The 22,799-nt window shown below is 35.8% G+C and overlaps 1 protein-coding gene and 1 long non-coding RNA gene across 3 annotated transcripts; one reads left to right on the top strand and one right to left on the bottom strand.

The window, feature by feature from the left end:
- Positions 1-1,003: 1,003 nt before the first annotated feature.
- Positions 1,004-21,944, bottom strand: LOC101890644 (TATA box-binding protein-associated factor RNA polymerase I subunit B). 2 transcript variants are annotated; one of them, XM_059127915.1, is made up of 7 exons: positions 21,801-21,944; positions 21,396-21,708; positions 21,142-21,337; positions 20,951-21,080; positions 5,017-5,460; positions 3,797-4,951; positions 1,004-1,760 (listed from the first exon to the last, which is right to left on the bottom strand). In XM_059127915.1, exons 2-7 carry the CDS (start codon positions 21,607-21,609, stop codon positions 1,122-1,124), a joined length of 2,778 nt encoding a protein of 925 aa, XP_058983898.1. In that variant the 5' UTR covers positions 21,610-21,708; positions 21,801-21,944; the 3' UTR covers positions 1,004-1,121. The 2 variants fall into 2 exon arrangements, with proteins under 2 accessions (XP_058983898.1, XP_058983899.1); XM_059127916.1 differs by having other exon boundaries at positions 3,815-4,951.
- LOC101889271 (uncharacterized) lies at positions 13,245-13,992 on the top strand. The gene is made up of 2 exons (XR_225733.4): positions 13,245-13,721; positions 13,777-13,992. It is a non-coding gene; the product is annotated as an uncharacterized LOC101889271 (long non-coding RNA).
- Positions 21,945-22,799: the final 855 nt, after the last annotated feature.

Below are 22,799 nucleotides of genomic sequence, written 5' to 3'. Positions count from 1 at the left end.
TAATTTTTTCTTGAAAACAACTTTTTTTCAAACAAAAATTCCATTCGTCTTATGTTGCCATATTAACACTGCATGACAAGATTTTCGCAATTCACCAAATCAATCGGATTTAGAATTTGTGGAATTAGTGAAATGCTTGAACTGAACTGGCTGTAATTTGGTATTTTGGGAATTTTAAAAATCGGACTTAATTTTGGCATGAGTCCACAAAACTGTTCCGTCCGAATTTGGCTACTACATTTTGAAATCTTATGTGTATTCCATGTACCACACATTCGCGTTTTCCAACTATTTAGACAGCGAGAGTGTCGTATATTCAGTATTATTAAAGGTTCCTGTGTGGTTTAAATATTATACTAAGGTCACCGTACATTTTAGAGATTTTTCAGCTAATCAATTCAGATTGTTATGTACATATTTGAAACCATGGTACAATGATATCAAGGTAGGGCTATGATACCTTATAAGTTTTATTTTTTTTACTTTCTTGGCTTAATATGCCATATTTATTTGTTCATGTATGTGTTTTCTTTTCAATAACAAAAAAATTGTTCAGAAAATATTCAAATTCGGATGTTTTCAAAATGTTTATTTCAACGTATGCATCGACAAAATCTAGAGTTTTTGTAGCGAAATAATCCTTTAGAGATATATAGAACATGATTTTTAAAAGAAGTGTTGACCTTTCATTCAGTTTTCGCGTTTTTCAATTATTTATTCAAAATAAATGCAACAAGTTGTTTGATTTTTTATTGTTTTGATACTAATTCTGACATTACAAGCCAAACAGGTAGACCTCTATACTTGCAATTTTTTCAAAGTTGACCTACCTTCTCTTCATTGTACCATGTTTGAAACCACAATTTAAGATACAGAAAACGTATATACATTATGTAAAAGGTGTCTCTTCCAAAATGTAGAATTATTCATTTGTTCCAAAATGAAAAACTTATTTGTATATTACTTTGTGGTCACCATTTCAAAATAATAGAAATTAAACAAATTATCAGTACTACATGGCACATGTATCAGTATCTGTCTGTATATTTGTATCAACAAAATGTTTTATACATACAAAAACAATGTAAAACGTATAACGTTAAATTCTTAAAACTAAAAATTCACCAAATATCACGATGTGCTGTTATTACCACCTGATAATCTTTTATGGGATATTTATATTTTAGATATACACAATCCTTGACACTTTCCAAGTCATTGATGCCCAAGCAAAACATCATTTCCAGAACTAATAGCTGCTCGTACACCTTGGACCATTCCATGCCCAATGTTTGGGCACATGTCTCTAGCAGCCACATACATGACAAGGGAATTTTATTTTTCAACTGAGCCAATTGGCCTTTTGTTAACATTAGAATATTACCAAACAACAGCCAACAGTCCATATTTGAAACATAGAATTTAAGTATTTCTGGAAGATCGTCGGCATTATTTTCCGGAATAAATTCACTTTTAATATGAATATCAGTTGTTGATGAGTCAATTGGATCTGTAGTTTCCTGTTGGCTGCTATCTGGGTCGTTGTTGTAGTACAATGCCTCTTCATCTTCAATATTGGCAAAAATATCTATGATACCCAAATTTCTACGTGGTGTTGCAATGTCACTGTCTGCCGGCAAGGGATCCATATTATTTTCGCTGAACACATCGTGGGAGCTTCGAATCTCGGAAAAACTGTTATGTTGATCGGAAATGTTTGTTTTGATGTAAGATACATTATTGTGTACTCGTGAAGTATTCTGCAAAAAAAGAAATGAACGTACGTAAATAAATTAAAATTGTATTTTAGCACATGGGATCAAGGAGAAATTTGAAGCTTAGGTTTTTATTATCATCAGATAAAAATAAATATGTGTGCTTGTAAAACGAATTTAAACGGTGGTTAATATAATTTTCGGTATAAGAGATATCCTACTGAGCGCGATCTTGGTTGGTTTGTCTATATGGATGGTACCTATTAGTTTTGGTTAGGTTTTATGCTGGGTGAGATAAAAAAAAACTGCAACAATGTCAAACGCCATAATTTTTACTTTAATTTTTTAATTTTATTGAATGATAGCAAAAAATGTCGGAAATAGCATCAAATTTTAGAATAAGTTTAGATTTGTTTGAATTTGTCACCTTTGGCACGAATTATGGCCTTCAAACGGCCAATGGAACCGTCACACGCTGCCCGAATGTGGCTTTGCGGTATTTTGGGCCATTTTCGTCGAAGTGCTTGTTTAAGGTGATCGAAACTTTGGTATTTTTTAGTGCCAATCTTGCTTTCCAAAATACTCCAGACACAATAGTCCAACGGATTGGTATACGGAGATATTGGTGGCCATTGTGCCATTTTTGGGTGGCGCGTGTTGATTGCGATGGTGCTAAGTCCTGTTGGAATATCCATGGTCTGCGACCAAAATGTTTGCGTGCCCAAGGCTTTGGGCATTTATTCTGATGCTATGGTCGATTAAAACGAGCAGAGAGCGACCATCGGCTGTTGTGGCGGCCCACACTATTTGCAATATTTGGAATTTAAATGGCTTTACCCCGACCTCATTTTTTAATATTTGCCGAATGAAATATTGCAATATGTTCAGCTCACGAGCGATTTTTCGGCAATTGCGACGCGGGTTTCGATCAAGTCGCTTCTTTACTTTATGAACCATTTCTGCTGATGTTGCTGTTTTCTTCCGTCCGCTTCCTTGACGTCGGGCTACGCTCAGGGTCAGTATCACCGTAACGGACGATGGTACGATAAAATATAAAGAAATCACACTATCACGCTTGAATTTCATCACGAATAACTTTTTTTCTGGAAAATGCTCACCAAAAAGCTTTTGTACGCTTGTAAACAACATATTGAGCGGTCGCTGGAATAATTTTACCAGCTGTCGGACGAGTGGCTTAGATATGACAGCAGTCTGAAGTTAATTGCAGTTTTTTCATCTCACCTTGTATATTATTTTAGGAAATTTGACACCGTGGGTGCGTTAGGCAGAGGTGCTAAGTTCAGAAACTAACATTGGAATGCTGGCTAGAGCACTCTCAGAGTTCTAAAAAGCTGAAACATTCATATCCTATTGTCCGAAATCTAGAAGGAATAGGTCGATATTGAATGGGTCCATATGGAATAGGTCTATATGGAATAGGACCATATGGACCATTGAAAAATCAGGCGAGTAGTTTCAAAATATGTAAAATTTTGAAAACTGTGAAAATTTTGTGGGAGTATATCCATATGGAAAGTACCATTGAAAGCCTGGGAAAGAGTAGTCCCAGAAATATTAAAAAATCGAACAATTCACTTTGGACTTTTGAAAATAAAAATGAACATTTTCTTAAAATTTGTTAACACATTCCACTGTGCGACATCGTGGAGAAAACGTCCATTTGAATGTTATACCAATTAGCTCTCAGATACATGAAAACATTTAACTTCAGAGATTTGGAAAAAAATAATTATTAGTTCTCTTTCGCAAAGTTATTAATGTGTTATGCGCCCATTTGAAACCATACTGGTGCTTAGCAAGCTGGTAGGGCTCTTTCAAGGACGGGAACACCAGGACATTTGAAATAGTTTGCTAATGGTGAAATGAAGGAGATATTGGACACAAGGATTATCTAGCAAATTTCTGCAACTTTAGAATTTTTTAAAACTTGGACATCTTCCAAAATTCAAATGCGTTGCATACGAACTAAGAATCCTATTCCAGTACGCAACAAAAATCAGGAAACCTATCAGCCAAGGTTAAAAAACAAAAAAATTAAATTAAAGTTTATACACACTTACTTCAAAACTAGCAATTGCTTCTTCTCTCTGGTCCATACTCTGCTGTATCGCAAGACTATTATTGTATTCCTCAATTCGCTTTAAAACTGACTCCTGATAACTTTCAAATTCTGTTTTCCAATTCAGATCATCTGTGTGCACTTTAAGTTCTTCTTTAGTTTTTTGCTTCCAATCAGCGTCCGATACGTCGAAACATGCCATTTGTTTACGACAACGTCGATATATTTGTTTGGGAACTTTAAAAATGCCAACACGTTCACGATTTGGATTAGCCTCTAATCTGATGACTCTCAACTCTTTGTGATTATTTTGAAAATATTCTATTAAAGGCTTCACTTCTACATACGAGTTTATGTCACGTTGTGAGTGATCTGTACGCATAAAATAGGGTATTTGAAAACTGTTGGATGTGGGTGCAACATTTGACGAGGACATGTAGTTATCGTAATGCAGTAAAATGGTTTTGAAATATGAATGGGCCGGGGTGAGTGTTGGTTTGAATTCAATCTTGTGTTCCGTTAAGAAATCTGATGTCGCTTTTGGTGTATTCATGGTCTCTTTATAATTTTGCAAAAACGATTCAAACAATTTTTTGAAACTCTCCATTTTTTGTTTACACATTGGATATTTTTCCTTTTCGTCACTTAATCGATCCTGTTCCTCTTCATGGTCTATATTCTCTTCCATTTCATTCAGCAGTTGTTCGGTACTTTGACACTGATCGAATTGTTTAGCGAAACTTGTATTGAATCGCGACACAATGATTTTGCGCATTTCTATATATTTTACCCATTCATCCCAAACGAAGAGCTTGGGTCGATTTTGGCGATTTCTGTGATTAAGTTCCTGAATCTTGAGATTGAGTTTTTTGGCAGCCTGTGAAATGCGTTTTTCTTTTTGACCATCAAGACCAAAAAACAGTTTCAATATGAAAATTATATAGGCCATTGCTCTGGCTTCGTATGCTGGGTAGCAGGCAGTACGTGTTGCAAATTGTGGTGGCAAAAAATTAATTAAACGCTCGGCGTATATCCCTATATCTTGAGGCAAACACAACTCTGTTACATATCTTTGGACCAAAGCAATCATGTCCGGTGTCTGGAATCGTTTTATGCCAATATTTTTGGCAAACAAGGTTGTGTGAAACCGAAACCCCTGCACAAACAAAATAACGATTGTTAATCTCAGTCTTCTTGACATTAGCAAGTGCAAGAACTTACCTTTTCTTTATATTTCTCTGGAAATTTATAGAAATTAATTTTCTTCAACAGTCCTTTACCACCTGCAACGATATTTTCTGGAAAATATTGTAAGATATTCTTCCGACCAATGCGACCTTCTTCAATAAAACGCAACAGATCTGTTAATTGCATATCGTCACCGATCAAATTTAGGGCTATAGCTAAAATGCTGTAGATTTGTTTAATGCTCATCACCATGACGGAATATTCCTGATATTTAAGCTCCTTAACTTTGGGCTGACTATGACACTCCAATTGGCCTTCGCTGTCCATTTCATGGCGCAGCAAATGTTTCACCGGCATTTTCTTTTTCAGAATTTTTCTTGCTTTCATGCTGAAATTCAGTCTTATTGCCTTATTGGTGTTTGCAGAGGTAGAACTCATCGATGTAGCGCTGGAATAAATGGATTCATTGAGTTTTCTCTGAAAAGAAGGATATGATATAAGAAATATAATTAATTTGAAATCTGTTATAAACTGAAAAATTTGATATATTATAAAGCCTATATATACAGGAGGGGCAAACGAAATCCTCCTATCAGAAAATGCTATACATTTTACAATTGGCCCCTAATGTCTTAATTACAGCCAAAAAACATCGGAAGTTTACTTTAACGCCACATTGTACGTGTGATAACTACGCACCAAGACTGACCCTCGTAAAAATTTCAAGATGTAGCCATTCTAGCTTTAGCACTTTCTCGGCTGGATTTTTGGAAATTCGTACATAGAGAGTACGAAAAGTACTAAAAATTTAATACTAGGTATTGGACAAACGGAATGAGCTAGAATTCTGAAATGCCAAAGGAATTTAGGAAATTCGAACTTAAAGGTTGATAAAAATTTCTAAAATGGTACTAAACTTTTAAAATGGTACTATGTGAACGGATACAGCTAAGAATATTGGTATGAGAATCATTGTTGAAAAATAAATTAGGTTTTTGAACGTGGTATTTGAAATGTGTACTAAGTGTGCGAAATGGTACTAATTTGGTTCAATTTGGTATTGGGTGAACAGATAGCGCTTTAAATCTAAAATTTTGTATTAGGTATTGTAATTTTGTATTGTATTCATGTGTAGCCGGGACACATGGAGGTGGTTTCATAAATGTGTACTATACAGGGTGAGATGAAACAAGTTAAAAACCAGTAAGTTCGGCCGGGCCGAACTTTGAATACCCTCCACCCTTTGGAACGAATTTGGAATTTTTCAAAAAATAAAATCCTTAAAAATGTGTCGTTTGTTTGGGGTCCTTGTAGTCGTTAGAGGTACCGTTATATGGGGGCTATACGAAGACGTAGAGCTGCACAGACAATTTTCTGTCAAAGGCTGCAGTATCCATTACGAACTTCAAATACCAAATTTTAAACAATTCCGGTCCATAATGTCGCTAAAATCATCAAAATACCGAATATAGGGAGGTACCATTATATGGGGGCTATACGAAGACGTGGACCTGCACAGACAATTTTCTGTCTAGGGCTGAAGTATCCTTTCGAACTTCAAATACCTAATTTGAAAAAATTCCGTTGAATAATGTCGCTAAAATCATCAAAATACCGAATATAAGGAGATACATTTATATGGGGACTATATGAAAACGTGGACCTACATGGCCCATTTACGAACTTAACCTGTCTACTGAAAAAATAAACATGTGTGCAAAATTTTAGCCTTCTATCTCAATTCGTTCGAAAGATAGCGTGATTACAACCGACAGACGAACAGACAGACAGACGACATTGCTAAATCGACTTAGAATTTTACGCTGATCAAGAATATATATACTTTGTTGGGTCTGACATGAGTATTTCGAGGAGTTACAAACGGAATGACAAAGTTAAACAAAATTCAGATTGCTGTCATTTCTAAGCCACTCGTCCGACAGCTGTTAAAAACAGCCGGGTTAACAGCCGATGTTCGCTCTCCGCTCGTATAATTCGACCGTGGCATCAGAATAAGTGCGGATAATTATCGCGAAAATATTCCGGAGGGCCGCAGACCTTGGACATTCTAACAGGACTTAGCACCATCCCACTCAGCAAGCCCCAAAATGAGGTTCCTCGCTTCATTTCCAGCGTACAATGGCCACCAAAACTCCGGTTACCAATCCGTTGGACCATTGTGTCTGGAGTATTTTGGAAAGCAAGGTTGGCACTAAAAAATACCAAAGTGTCGATCACTTCAAGCAAGCGCTTCGCCGGGAATGGACCAAAATACCGCAGAGCAACATTTGGACCGCGTGTTACGGTTTCTTGGCCGTTTGAAGGCCATAATTCGTGCCAAAGGTGAACAACTCGAACAAATCTAAACTTATTCTAAAATTTGATGGTATTTCCGATATTTTTTGCTTTCATTCAATAAAATTCAAAAAAAAAAAGTAAAAATTATGGCGTTTGACTTTGTTGCATTTTTTTATCTCACCCTGTATTTGAAAAGTACTAAATGTTAATGAATTTGGTGTGGGGTGAAGGGATGGGTCTGGAATCCACAAATTTTGATATTTACGTCTCTGTTGGTACCTTGAATCGAGATATGGATATGGTGGTTTTAGAAATGTGTACTAAGTGCTACAAAAATGGGTATTAGGTGAAGGGGTAGAGATGGAATTCCAAAGGGACCTAATTATCGTCTCTGCTGGGGACCGGTTGTTGTAACAGCTTCATATGTATTGTTCGAATTTTGCTAATCCGGTTCTAACTCCAGGTTTGAAAAATTGACAGAGGTCTTCTAGAGTGGTGGTAGTGGCTGGTATCTGGTTTTGAGATCTGGTGGTGGTGGTAATTGTTCGAAAAGTACTAAATGGAACTAGTTTTGGTATTGGGGGAAGGAATAGAGCTGAAATTCTGATACATATGGAGACGTTGAATAGTTTTGGGCTATAAAATTGGATGCGAGCCCATTGTTTTACTAATATCCTCCTCGGTGAAGTTAAAAAGGAAAGATTTTGAAGAATTTTGATGTGTCTCATATTATTCTTTCCGAATAGGAAAAGCCATGAAAGTCTGAAAATTTAGTACAATGGTTGAAGTTTTAATTAAAAAATGTTGTCAAACTGTTGCCAAGGTCCTAACACGAACTGTTGGAACATATCTAAAATTCTAAGGTGGACATTTTCGTTGACGAAGTAGCGGGTACTTGCTAGTAGCAGATATAGAAATGCTCTTACTGTCCTACACATTTATATTCCCCTTAAAAATAAAACGTGGGTGTGAAAAAATGGTAAAATCCTGAACGTGTACGCCGACGTATTCCATTTTCAGTTCTTGTATAGACAAACATATTGAACATGTATATGTTCTGCAACAGGGTGCCTCTTCATGACTCCTGTGGACCATTTACATGAGGAGACGAAGGTTCTTCCCTTACGTGAGCATAATCATATGCTTTCGTTGCAGTACCTGCTTGGGTGTTATCGTGGGAGTCACCCTAACCACCATATAGTGGATAGAACTCCCCCACCCAGGCGTGTCAGGAAGGACCTGCATGATCTAGAGAGAGAGGGCCAGTGATATAAGAGATAGCCCCTAGATCATGAAGCCTATCAAGCGGGTCTGAATAGCATTCATACTGATGCAGTCGCAGAGGTAGTTAATAATTACAGTATGAATGAATGGAGTACACCCCCCATCCATTGTAGCTGAAGAACGTCGGCTGCCAAGGCAAACCAGGGTAGTTTTGGTCCAACTACGTTCAGGATGGTGCCGCCGTCTCAATTCGTATTGGGCACGAATTGACGAAGATGTGTGTAACGCCTGCCCAGCGTGCGATACAGGCCCACACACTACGCTGCACCTGTTTAATTGTCCAGCCAAACCTACCCAACTCCGTCCAGAGGATCTCTGGCTACAGCCCATAATGGTAGCAGAATTCCTAAACCTGGACATTGAGGAAGAACCGGATTAGTCAGAAAACAAACAACGGAGCATGTTAAAACTGCTACAACAACAAAAATATTGACACGAAATTTTAAAGAATCGTACAAAATATCACAATGTACTAAGTTCGACTCGATATCGGTTAGGAAATATTACGATTCGTCCAATTTTCGTCCAAAAACATAAGTTATAAAAAATTTTTGATTCGGCACATTGTTTATCAAATCAATATCATTTGACATTGTAGCCATATGACTGAGGGGTTAACAAATCTCGCTGATATGCATTCTGAGCGTAGAATTATATTTCAGAAACAGACGGTCTTTTATATATACACATCAATTACATACTATAACCTGGACCAAAACCATACTTAAAATACAACTTTTTTTTAAATAAAAAAAACATCTTTTATTATTAAATGCTTCCAAGAGGTCCATACTCAAATGTCAAAGTGCAAGAAGTTTAGAAATAAAATTGATTGGGGAACAGCAGTGGTAAAAGTAAAAATAGTGTACGTTTTTCGGGCGAATCTTTATGGATTGGGATCCTCATAGGATATTCTAGAATTAATTAAAAATAAAATATTAATAAATTTTAAATTTAAAAATATTTTCACTTACCCCCATTGATGGCATCACTTGTTGGTACATCAATAACATTTTCATGATTTTCGAATGAATCCGCCAGTGATGCAGCATTAGTTTTAGCGCACATATAACAAATTGCGGCGAGCAAAAAGAAAACTAAAGAACGCATTTTGACTGTTGAATGTTATGTGTAGGAATTGTTATCTGAAAGTTGTAACTTTTCGATATTTATGTGGCCTTTAAATACTAGAAACGCAACATTAGATCCAATAGTAAAAGTTCCAATATTGCATATGTTGTTGACAACTTCTTACGACGTACCATATCTATTTGGGTTAATTGTATTGAGCTATGTGGTTCTTTGAAAAGTATTTCTAATGAGTTACAAGGTTCTTAGAAAACATTAACATTAATGTTTCAAATTGTATATTTTACCGTAAAAATTTGTGAAAATGTTTTGTATTTTTATTTATTTCTTTTTCGATATTAATTTTTTTTATATAATTTACAACAACATAGGCCTAGTTTTTTTATTTCATAGAAATCGATTGAGGAATGCAAGGTTCAAGTCGAACTTGTAACATTCGCAATGGTTATTTTTTCTTAGAATTTTATTAAGGGTGTTTGATTATAACATAGAAAATAATTGCAGGAAAAACAGATTGAGCTTAAAATAGAAGGCACATGTATCGCCATTTTGAATGTTTACATGACAAAGTAACCTGAAATTCCCCCCTCTTCCAAATTTTTTTCAAATTTTCTAAACATCGTTCAGTACAATTTTTTTTAAGCAAAATATAAATAAGAGTATTAACCATATACATATGATCCTCGCCTTTATAAAAAACTCGAAAATTAAAAAATTAAGCCGAGCCTACTTTTGGATTTGAACCTCGGTGTGCAACCAACTAGAAGTTGTCGTGTCAACGTTCAGAGCCATTAACCCGTCTTTATACAGCAGCAAGTGTACGCTTTGTCGTTGTGAACAATAAAATCCATCACTATAAAAAAAGCTTTGCTGTGAAAAGAATTGCTAGTAAAACGTGAGTCGAATTTACAGGGTTTCTGGTGTGGTGAATGTGTGATAGTGTCTATATGGCTTTCTTTTTAACTACAAATTTCAAATCATTAAGCTCGCCACGAAAGAGAAATAAGCACACAAATTCCCTGGAATCATTGAATTTTGGGTGTATAGTGTCATCGGCAATATTACCAATACCGATAAGGAGGACTGTGTGATGTTAGTGAAAAATGTTAACCCTCAAACAAGTCACCAAAGTGGTCTTTTTGTTCCTTTCTTCAAAACATCTTAAAAATTTCTTTTCAAACAGGATGGTAGCTAGTCAAAATATTTTATAAAATTATTTGTATAAAAATTATACTCTAGGTCACAAAATACAGGGTGAGATAAAAAACCTGCAACAAAGTCAAACGCCATAATTTTTACATATTTTTAAAGTTTATTGAATGAAAGAAAAAAATGTCGGAAATAGCATCAAAATTTAAAATAAGTTTAGATTTGTTCGAATTGGTCACCAAACGGCCAATGAAACCGTCACACGCTGCCCGAATGTTGCTCTGTGGTATTTTGGCCCATTCCCGGCGAAGCGCTTGCTTGAGGTGATCGAAACTTTGGTAATTTTTTATTGTCATCCTTGCTTTCCAAAATACTCTAGACGCTATAGTCCAAAGGATTTGTATCCGGAGATTTTGGTGACCATTGTGCGCTGGAAATGAAGCGAGGAACCTCATTTTGTAACCATTTATGGGTGTTGCGTGCTGAGTGCGATGGTGCTGAGTCCTGCTAGAATGTCCAAGGTCTGCGGCCAAAATGTTTGCGTGCCCAAGGCTTTAATACACACTTCAGAATATTTTCGCGATAATATTCGACATTTATTCTGTTATGGCGGCCCACAACATCACCATGGCCGACGCTTGACTTGTGGTGGCCAACCGAAGGTGCACATTTTCAGTTGACCTCTTTGGCAAGTAAACACGATCATTTTATTTGTTATAAGCTGCTGGACAACGATTTTTTTCATCAGAGAAAACCAAATTCGGCAGTTCACCACTTTCGGCCAAGCGAAGCAACTCTTTAGCTCTTTTGAGTCTATTTTCTTTCTGTTGCGGTGTAAGTCCCTGCACTTTTTGGAATTTCAATGGCTTTACCCCGAGCTCATTTTTCAATATTTGCCGAATGGAATACTGCAATATGTTTAGATCACGAGACATTTTTCGGCCACTGCGACGCGGGTTTCGACCAAGTCGCTTCTTTACTTTTCGAACCATATCTGCTGATGTTGCTGTTTTATTCCGTCCACTTCCTTGACGTCTACGATGGTTCGAAACACATAAGATTTATTCACGTTTAAATGCTGGAGTGCTCTAACGATAGTCACTTGTGGTTTTCCAGCCAAATATAAAGAAATTATACTATCACGCTTGAATTCCATCACGAATAACATTTTTCTGGAAAATTCACACCAAAATGCTAGCTGGCTGGCTTAGAAATGACAGCAGTCTGAAGTTGGTTGCAGTTTTTTCATCTCACTCTGTATATCTTCATACGATTTGGTATTTCAGTCCCTCACATCCGTAATATGCACTCCACAGCAATGATATTGCGAAATTTACCACACATAAGATACACCCAAATTTTGATGAGATCGGTTCAGATTTAAGTATTGTGCACCAAATATCAGCCAAATAGGATTAATTATGGCAAATTTGGAAGCATATACGACAATTTTGGTGTAAAGTCGGTTCAGATATTGCTATAACTCCGATATAAGGCATATCATGTACTCAAAGTCATATCATGTACTGTAATGGGTAAAAGAGCTTCAGTGAAATATAGTGGAAATCGATTCGGGATAGGCTATGCCTCCCATATACTAGTTCTTTTTTGATTTCAAATTATATCTGTGGGGAAGGCACAGGAATGTTTTTAATTCTCACATTTGAACTAAGTCTTATATTGAAAAATTGCGAAACTTTCTCGAATTTTGAGAAAGTATCAGAAAATTTAAAATTTGTTAAAAAAATTGCGATGTATCAATTTGGACGAAATCAGATCATTCTTTCGAGTGTTATCCTGAGGAATGATGGACATAGCTGGATTGGCTCCAGAGACAGAGGCTCTAAAACCATTATAAACGTAGAAACATGGCTAAGGCTGTAAAAACTAGCGTTTACACAAAAAAATTTCAAGAAGTGTAAACAGACGGCCGGAATGTTAATAAAGGTATATTTCAGTTAAAATTAAACCTGGATTTCACTGATCAAACTTACAAGTATTAATGAGAGATTCTTCCCAATAACAATTTGCAAACTCTCTGTAATGTAACTGCCAAATTGCTTTCACCACACAACACACCTAAAATAAATTCAATAGTTTTAGACCCCTTGTTTTCAATCCGAATTGATGTGGTATACAATTACATAGCAAAATTTGACTGATTATGAAGGAAGGTCCTCTTTATCCGCTCATAAAAATCATATATGTCATGTGTGACAAATAAAGTAAAAGGTCGCTCAATGATAAGATGTTGGTTCCTCAAATTTGCAGTAGTTTTGCAATTTGCAATTTTTTTTTAATCTTCTATATTCTCAGCATTGTTCTAATTTCCCCTTCCCGCTTTTAACAACGAATCAAAAGTATGCACTCGAATTTCCAACCTAAACCCTAAACCCAATAATACGAATTTCAAAAAATCAGGTCCTCTAGCATATCTTCACACCAAATATGACCCTTATGCCAAATAGCAATCATTTTAATTTGCCACGAATTTTTACATATAGTACTTTCTTTACCTAACAGAATTTTCTCTTAAGATATGTTGTTAATCTCGAGATGAGATTATTTGCTAATCCATAATTAGAAACAAAATTGAGTAACGTAAAATTAATTTTCTTTCAATATTTAACCATGAAACATGATTGATGAGCATATTCTAGGACATTGATAACAATAAAAACAAATTATGCGAACCCAAGGTATGTTTTGTATAAAAGGCCTGCGATGTTAAAGCAAGCCATCAACTATTTCGGGCACAACATTGAAATAACAACATTGTTCAAAAATGCGTACTTTTATCATAGTTCTTGTTGCGGTAATTTGCTGTTTGGTTGTTTGTACCAATGCAGCTGCACTGCCAGAATATTCTGAAGAAAATCGCAATGAAATAATAACAGATGATATAGTCGAACAAAATAGTAAGTTATATTGTTTATAAACATAAAATATAATGTTTAAATTTTAATACTTTAGATGAAGATGAACCACAAATTCAGGATAATGAAAAAATTAATCCACAACGTCGTACCCTATTCCTTCTGCTACCTCTACTGTTTCCCGATCAATTTTATTTCTCTTAAATATGACTTGAAAACGTGGAAATTTAAAGGCGATACTTGGACCGGATTTTTATGCTAATTTCAAAAATATAATAAACGAAATAAACGAAGAAATAATATATCATTTTAATTGTTTGTATTAACGGATAGCAAAGTTAATTCCATCCCAAATCGATAAATCTCGACAAGATTTCCGTCTAATTGATTATTTATATGATTTATTTACTATGACGTGCATCGTCATCTTCACTGTCTAACGCTATCGACCCTAAATAATAAATCATCCTTTGGCCACAATAAAATGCAACGAGCAACCTAATTTTGGACAGAGAAGACCTTTCTTACATAGATCACAATGCGGTAAATGGCAGCTTCAATAGACAAACCAGTAAAGAAAGTCCTAAAGTCGGGCGGGGCCGATTTTATGATACCCTACACCACTTTGCTAATTTAGTTGAGCTCCACTTAATAATTAAAAGTTTTTATGGGAGAATTCAATCATACACGCTATGATTATAATTATAATTTAAAGTTCAAAGGACTAAATATTCCGAAGCATTTCTATCTTTTAAATTCGGACTTGTATTGCCCATTTGGTGCGAAATAAATTTGAAATCGGATAAAAATATATATGGGAACTATATCCAAATCTGAACCGATCTCGATAAAATTTGGCAAAGATATTTCTGAGCTGTATTTGATATATTTCCCTGAATATCGTTGTTACGGAGTGCATATTACGGCTGTGGGTAACAAATACAAAAAATCGGATGAACAATATATATGGGAGCTATAACTATATCTGAACCGATCTTCACCAAATTTGGCATACTACCTTCTAGACTAAATTCGGTCGTATGTGCCAAATTCCATCCCATTTGGACAAATATTAGACGTTTGGTGCACAATAAATGGTAAATCGGACGAAGTTATATATGGGAGCTATATCCAAATGCGAACCGATCTCGATAAAATTTAGCAAAGGTATTTCTGAGCTGCATTTGATATATTTCCCCAAATATTGTTGTTACAGAGTGCATATTACGGCTGCGGAGGACAAAAATAACAAATCGGATGAACAATATATATGGTAGCTATAGCTATATCTGAACCGATTTCGATCAAATTTGGCATACTTATTTTGAGGCCTAATTTGGTTGTATGTGCAAAATTCCATATTATTCGGGCAGATATTATACGTTTGGTGCACAATAAAAGGCAAATCGGACGAAGATATATATGGAGCTATATCTAAATTTTTACCGATTATCTCCAATTTCAATAGGGTTCGTCCTTGGGCCAAACAAATGTTGTTTGCAAAATTTCATCTCAATCGGATAATAAATGCGACCTGCATTTTGTTCACAAGAATACATGGACAGAAGGACGGACGGATAGACGGACTGACATGCATAAATCAACTCAGAAAGTGATTCTATGCAGATCATCAAAAGGAACTATGGGTCTATCTCGTTTCCTTTTGCCTGTTACAAACAAATGCACAAAGACATAATACCCTGACCACCTTGTGGTGTAGGGTATAAAAAGTGATCAGACATTTGTCAACCAAGCCTTTTCAAAGAACGATGAGTGGGGAAGCTATTTACAGAAGCGCAGAAGTCAAAAAAGACGACGAGTTCGTCGCATCGCAATACACCATCGAAGGAGTAGATCTGATTAAGAGGGTCATGTGATTATTAGGCACAAATAGGGACTATAAAGGGTTGGCAAGCTTTAGCAGGAATTTTGTTGTTTAAAATCCTTTTGTTATATCGGAAAGAGAGAGAGAGAGATAGTTAAAAGGAAGTTGTTTGATTCGTAAATACTCACAGGTTCCAAAGAGATAATAGCATTTTGAATTTCTCTCCCTGGGTAGCCGACCTCAATAAAGACATCTTCGACCGAAGGACAATTCCTGTTGGTGTCAAAAAACACACCGGCTGAGGATGTGGCCACTTCAACCAACGTACGGCCTGCCCCTACTGATAGATAACCCAACTAAAATGGTTTAAGCTGAACTCTCTTTAACTTGCTTAGTGAGCCAGATTTTCAAGCTAAAAAGTTCTAGTCAAAATGCAGAAATCAGGCGCGTATCAACGCTCCTGCTGATCAAACTCTTATTGATCAATAGAACCTCAACCCAAGCTTGCAAGGATGGACTTGCCGAGCCATGTCTCCAAGACATCCTATGTATACTCCACATCTTCTGCCACCAGTAAAAAGGTAGAAGTCACCTAAACCATTCTATTTACCCATCTTTCGCCACAGTTTATCAGAGAATCTTAATTTTTAAATCTATGTATAAATGCAGAACCCGACTTGCAGATCTTTATGCGCTAAATGCGTATATCACAATAAACTTGCAGCTTTTCAGCCAGTGGCGGATCAACTCCAAGGAAAACTGGGTAGGAAGCAGAAATACTTCAGTCATTTCTAAAGCAGAACCCAAGCAAATGATCAGGGACGTTAGGTGAGTTTGATAAAGGACCGATGCAATGTTTTCTCCAGTTCTGCAATATTACGCTGTATATAGCTGTCCAGGACATGTGCTGTGATAAGGACGAGTCAAAGGTTATCTTCTGATCAAAGGTTTTTTGATCTTCGAACTGGCTGGGAATGCTTAGGGATTGTGGAGAATATTAAGAAGGAAATACCACATAATAATTAGTTAGAGTATATAACAGTAGCAATAGCACATCATTTTAAAATAGCAAGGGGAAGAACGTTATTGTTCTTACCCTAACGAACGAGGATGAGTCGCTCATATTATCAATATTTTCTAATTTTTAAACTATCTCTACTCTTGTGTGTAATAGTTCGTATCTAAGAATATTTGACCAAACCTTAACTTCTCTATAAAATCCATCAAAAAAAAAACTTCTACGCATAAAAGCACTTTTAAAGAATCATAGAAGATCGTCTATAAAAAGCATGAATGGTCATATAACAAAGGTTTTCATCTGTAAAAGTTTTATGAGTAGTCTTCAATAAAAATCTACATTGGCCTCCCATAAGTGAAAAAATATAACGAATATTCATTAAAATAAAAATTGCGGACGATATTCTATGAATATAAGACACATAGACGTTATTGTATGGAAGACAAATTGAAGAATTGTGGAAATTCTTCTGGCAATAACATAACTTTTAAAATAGGAAATTGAACTGGATTTGTGACGCAAATGTAATAACTTCAGTTTTGTAATAATTACCAAAGACCTAAAATGGTAAAGACTAGACAAAATGCATTTTGAGCAAATGGTTTGTGTCTATACTATCTATATAACAGTTCATGACAGGAAAATGTTAATATCAAAAATACATTTATAGAAAAATATGACAAACAAAAGTTTGAAAAATCCAAAAATTGTGTTTCAAAATTCTATTCCATAGACTTTCCAAATTAATTGCATATTGCCTAAGCGGCTTAAATCGCATAACATTGCTAACTATTATGTTGTTACGATATCATAACAACAGAAGTATTTTCACAGGGTTGCCATGTCTTGGCTCTGTCTTGTCCCATCTATATACTTCTATGTCTTTGTAATTACTTTGTTTTGGTTACGATTTAAACTTGACATTGCAAAATGATTGATGAGTTGTGGGATAAACACGTAGATATTGGTTTTTTAATAAATGAATAGAATATAAATACCAAGCTAAACCAAAACATTGTTACATTTGTTCGGTTTTTTTAAGAAGCATTATTCACTTCAAATAACAGAAACCAAAAAATGCGTTCGTACATTTTTGTATTGTTCGTAGCGATCTGTTGTTTCGCAGTTTACGCCAATGCCGCTGCATTGCCTGCAACTCCAAATGATGTAGATGGGCCAGTACAGGATTCCCAAGACAATGGTATTTATTTTATTATTCATTTCTTTCCTTGTATAATAACAACATATTTTTTTTCCATTTCAAAAGTGGTTCCTGAACCCAACGTAGATGGACCAGTGCAGGAAGCACCTAATAATGGTATTTTCAATATCCAGATTGTTCTTATATTACTACAATTCATGCTCTTCTTTTTCAGGTGTAATTGGAAATGTCCCCGAACACAATGGCCCCAAAACTGTACCAGAAGCTCGTACGAAATTCTTGCTTTTGCCTTTGTTATTCCCCGATCAATTTTATTTCTAATTAATTGTGGGCTCAAGCCTAACACAAACGTTTAAAAATATATAAATGATTTGTATGCAAAAGCATTTTATTGCCTGAAATAATTATCGGATACTAAGTGGATCGATTTTTTGTTATATATCAAAATAAACCAGTCAAAAGTTGGGCGGGACCGGCTATATGATACCCTACACCACTATGCATATTTAGTAGAGCTCCCGTAACAAAACAATTTAATTGAAGTAGATCATTGCACCTATCAATACTTGGCTTTAGAGCAGTTTTAGTTTGGTCTCAGTGAGAACTAATATATAGGAGGCATATCCTATTCTGAATCGATTTTCACTAAATTTTATAGCAAATAACATTGCTATAGAGTGCATTATATCACTTCGAGAATGATTATATTAAATATATATCGGAGCCGGGTTCCACAAAATGGAAAGGTACGTCCCCAAAGTTTCTCCATTTGGGCTCATATTAGTCATTATTTGCACAATAAACCTGAAATCGGATTAAGGATATATGTGGGAGCTATATTTAAATTTTAGCCGTTCTTGATAAAATTTGGCAAAGGTATTTCTGAGCTCTATAAAATATCTGGTACCAAATATCATTGTTGTCGAATGCATTTTACGAATATGAGGGACTTAAACACCAAATCGGATGAAACACATATATGGGAGCTATAGCTATATCTGGACCGATTTTCTCCAAATTTCATGTAGTTGCTTCTAGACTGAATTCGATTGGATATACCAAAAATTTTTGACATATATCGGCCATTTGCTGAACAATTAACCCGAAATCGGTTGAAGATATATATGGGAGCTATATCCAGATTTGATCTAATCTCGATAAAATTTGGCAGAGGTATTTTCGACCTCTTTAACACATCAGGTCTCAAATGTCATTTTTGTAGAATGCATATTACGAATATGAGGGACTTAAACACCAAATTGGATGGAACATATATATGGGAGCTATAGCTATATCTGAAATTTAAATGTACTTGCTTCTAGACTGAATTCGGTCAGATGTGCCAAAATTCAGGTCATTTGGACTGATATTGACCATTTGGTGCACAATTAACCCGAAATCGGTTGAAGATATATAAAATTTGATACACTTATTTCAGAGCTGTATCTGATAACTGGTACCAAAGATCATTGTTGTGGAATGCATATTACGCGCGTGAGGGACTTTAAACCCCAAATCGGATAAAACATATATATGGGAGCTATAGCTATACCTGAACCGATTTACACCAAATTTGAAGTGATACTTTCTAGGATAAATTCAGTCGTAAATGCCGAAATTCATTTGGGCTGATATTAGCCTTCTGGTGCACAGAGGGTATAAAAATGTGATATGTCACCATAGAGTGTAATTTAGCTCTAATATTAGTTTCCCAGCCTCCAAACTCTATGTCACAGACACGTTGCCACAATTTCAGAGCAACAGATTCATGCTTTGATTCAAAATGCCGTTGGTGGTATAAAAGAAAAAAAATCTAGCCAAATGTTTAGTCAAATACTAAAAGAAAAGTTTTAGAACAATTCTTACATCGAATGCAACAGGCCTTGTGAGGACGAAAAGAGAGACTAATTATGGCAATATATACTAAAGGCCTGCACAAGACGAATTGTATGAATTATGCTTTTTTCGACACACTGACTTTGTCTACTCAATCATGCGCTATGTATTTGATAGGCAATGACAACCAACAACATCCCCCATTTTGATTCATGTGTGCCATTGTCTAAGGTTCGATCGTGGCATGGCTGACTCGAATATTTGCATGGTGTTCTCCATAAATGCAGGGTGTCAACGATAACATCGAACCGTGTCATCGTCAAATTGTGTGTCATTTGTGTACGTGTGCTTAAATTGAGAGAGTGTGTGTGTGTTACTTTCGACGGTGAGGATGTGTTTTTGTGTGTGCTGTAATTTGGAAGTAACAAACACGGCATACATATAAAAGTGAGTACGAAATCAATAATTAAAAATATTCTTTATGACGTAGTTGAGGGCAGAAATATTAAGAAAATGTATCAGTTCTTTTTAATAATGATTGCCATTTTGGATTGTTTCGTCAATAGCCGAAATGTGAAAATTTTGTGTGGACCAATTAGAAGTACCTGAAATATGTTATTATTCGCCAAGAAATACTTTATTACAAAAATTGTATTTTTCACATATCGGAAAAACAGGTAGCGTTTGCGCATTTGCCTTCATTACGTGTGTGTATTTCTCGTTGGCAATTGTTCCATTATTGTTGTAATTTTTGTGGTAGAACATTTTTGTATGACGCACTATTCAACATCCCCTTTTATTGGTCATTACATGTTATGACGATGGGTTTGAGCCTGACCGACATGACGAGACATCGAGCATTTGGTTGGATGTCACGTACTGTTATGCGTTTGATCAAACAGGGCACAACATGACGAGCGTTTTCTCTCCATGGCATAAATAGAGAAATATGTCACACTTGCAGCCCTTTAATATATACTTCAAAAGGCAATCAACAATTTTGCTCCTTTTTTATAGACCATCGATATTATCACCAATCAAGGGGTTTTAGTATCTATTACACACATCTCTTTTACTGTTTGTATTTTTTCTCTGTTCTTGAATGAACTGAAATCCTAAATTTCTTAGCCCTGACTTGAAATAGTTGGTGTCTCTTAACCTTTAAAAGACACATGAAAAAATCCTATTTGTTGGTCTTTAAAACTATGTAAGGTTATTGTGTGTACAGCAGCAATTGTTTTTCGTTCCGTTCGGAATCCTTGCTGACAAAGCTGGATAATTTGGGTTTACCGTTGAAATGCATTCCGGTGCTAAGGTCTTTATTAATTCAGTCTTGCTGCTTCATTTTATTGTTTTCCAAGTGTTCTCATATCAAACCCAAATCCCTTAAAAAAACTTCTTGGCATGATTAGACTTAAAATATGGATTACCTTTGTTTGTCTCCAACTCCTTGTGCTCATTTCTTCACCGCCACTGGTAACACTCGTATCGTTTTTTTTTGTACTGCTACGTTTCCGTTTCTTACGCTGCTTGGCATGATTGTAAATTGTCTCTGCATCACTAAATTTTTAAAACAGAATTAATATTCTCCCTTAAAGTGTAACAATATTAGATATCATACTTTGCAAGATAACGTACTCCCAGCCGGGGCAAATCGGCATGTTTCTTATTAAAGAAGGCCACTTCCATGCGCCTTAGATAGGCTGCCCATACCTGTAGGGCCATAAGTTTGAGTTCCTCTTTTGCACCATACGAAAGTAATTCCTCGACATAGCCTCGTAAAATGTAATTGTAACATTCCCAGGAGGTAAGTTGAGCTGTAATAGGATGATATTTAAAGTTAGAGCTACTCAGGAGATTTTAAAAATGACATACGTTTCTCTGCCTTGACCACATTGATTTTCAAGGTTTTTGTATGTTTTGTGGTCGTTGTTTCATTGAAAGCATCATCATCATTTTCCACCTCTACTTGACGCACTTGCTCCTGTTTGGTACCACATTCTCGGCAATAGTAAAAACCCTCACGCTGTTCGAAGTCTGTTTCACCACAAACTGTGCAGGTTATGTTTGTAATGATCTCCTCTTCCATAGTGAAAATTAGAATTGTTAATTGAAGAGTTTCATGTACGCCACAAAGTTCTGCTCAGAAACCGTATACTTTTCCAAGATTGTCTTGGTCAGTCGTTCTCTGAAATGGTATATGTATATGTGTCAAAGGTTTTCCGGCAATGTCTACATTCTAAATTAGACTTCCATTGGGCTATACTGTCCAACTCTTACCTGTTTTTAATAATTCTGTCCAATTGCCCAATAATGTCCAATTCTTATCCAATTCCAAGGTGTTCAGGAGTTGATTGTCGTCTCTGCTTCAAGCGTGGTTGGTTGTTCGTTGGAAAAAAATGAAAAACGTCCCATCGAAACGAATATGGAGGCCACAAAGGAATACCCGATAAAAAATAAACAGAAAGCAAAGACTCGGGGTACTTTTTTTGTTTACGAATGAGACATGAAAAAATTGAAAATCTTCACTAAAGAACGCGGAACTAGTTGCTACTATCGTTTGCAGAACTCGACTATGGGCTTGGGTGAAAACCGAGTACTCGACTATTCATATTCGATTTCAAATTCCTGTTAAACTATTGTGTCCAGGGGCTGGATTCTTGTTCTATGCAAATATGAAATGAAAAATATCTTGACCCAATAAAGTTAAAAATCAAAACAAAAATAGGGATAGGTAAGTCGACTTCCGATTAACCGAATAATCGACTTTTAGTACTCGAAGTTCTGAAACTCGAACTCTACTATGGACTAGGATAAAAACCGAGTACTCGACTATTCATAGTCTAATGTTCGACTTATGCTATCTTCTCATTGCCATTTGCATTTATAGGTCCAGGTTTTGCATAGCCCTCCCAATATTCGGAATTTTGATGATTTTTGCCACATTTTTGTCGGATTTGTCTAAAAATTGGTATTTGTAGTCCGTAATGGGTCCTAGTTCCGGTGGCGAAAAATTGTATGTATACGTCCACGATTTGTATAGCCCTTACGATATTCGGTATTTTAATTATTTTTGCCACATTTTTCCACGGACTTATCTTAAAATGGCTACTATAACGGTACCTTCGAATATTCGATATTTTTTTCAACGGAATTGTTTCAAATTTTGCATTAAGAGTTTATACCGGGGTCTACCTCTGCTGACTAAACATAGTCTGTATTTATCCGATCTCACTGGTATTTGCAGATTAAAGTGGTGGGATTATTGGAGTGTTTCTG

Source organism: Musca domestica, unplaced genomic scaffold, assembly GCF_030504385.1.
Source record: "Musca domestica strain aabys unplaced genomic scaffold, Musca_domestica.polishedcontigs.V.1.1 49, whole genome shotgun sequence".
Lineage (NCBI taxonomy): Eukaryota > Metazoa > Arthropoda > Insecta > Diptera > Muscidae > Musca > Musca domestica.
Note: the sequence above shows the minus strand (reverse complement) of the source record. Positions and strands in the feature narration are given on the sequence as shown.

Bases quoted from the DNA above. Each gene is read 5' to 3' on its own strand.
- LOC101890644 (XM_059127915.1), bottom strand. From the start codon at position 21,609: ATGGAAGAGGAGATCATTACAAACATAACCTGCACAGTTTGTGGTGAA. The intron at 21,081-21,141 runs GTATGATATCTA...TTAAAAATTTAG, and splicing joins GGAGTACGTTATCTTGCAAA to TGATGCAGAGACAATTTACA. The intron at 4,952-5,016 runs GTAAGTTCTTGC...TTGTTTGTGCAG, and splicing joins CAGAGAAATATAAAGAAAAG to GGGTTTCGGTTTCACACAAC.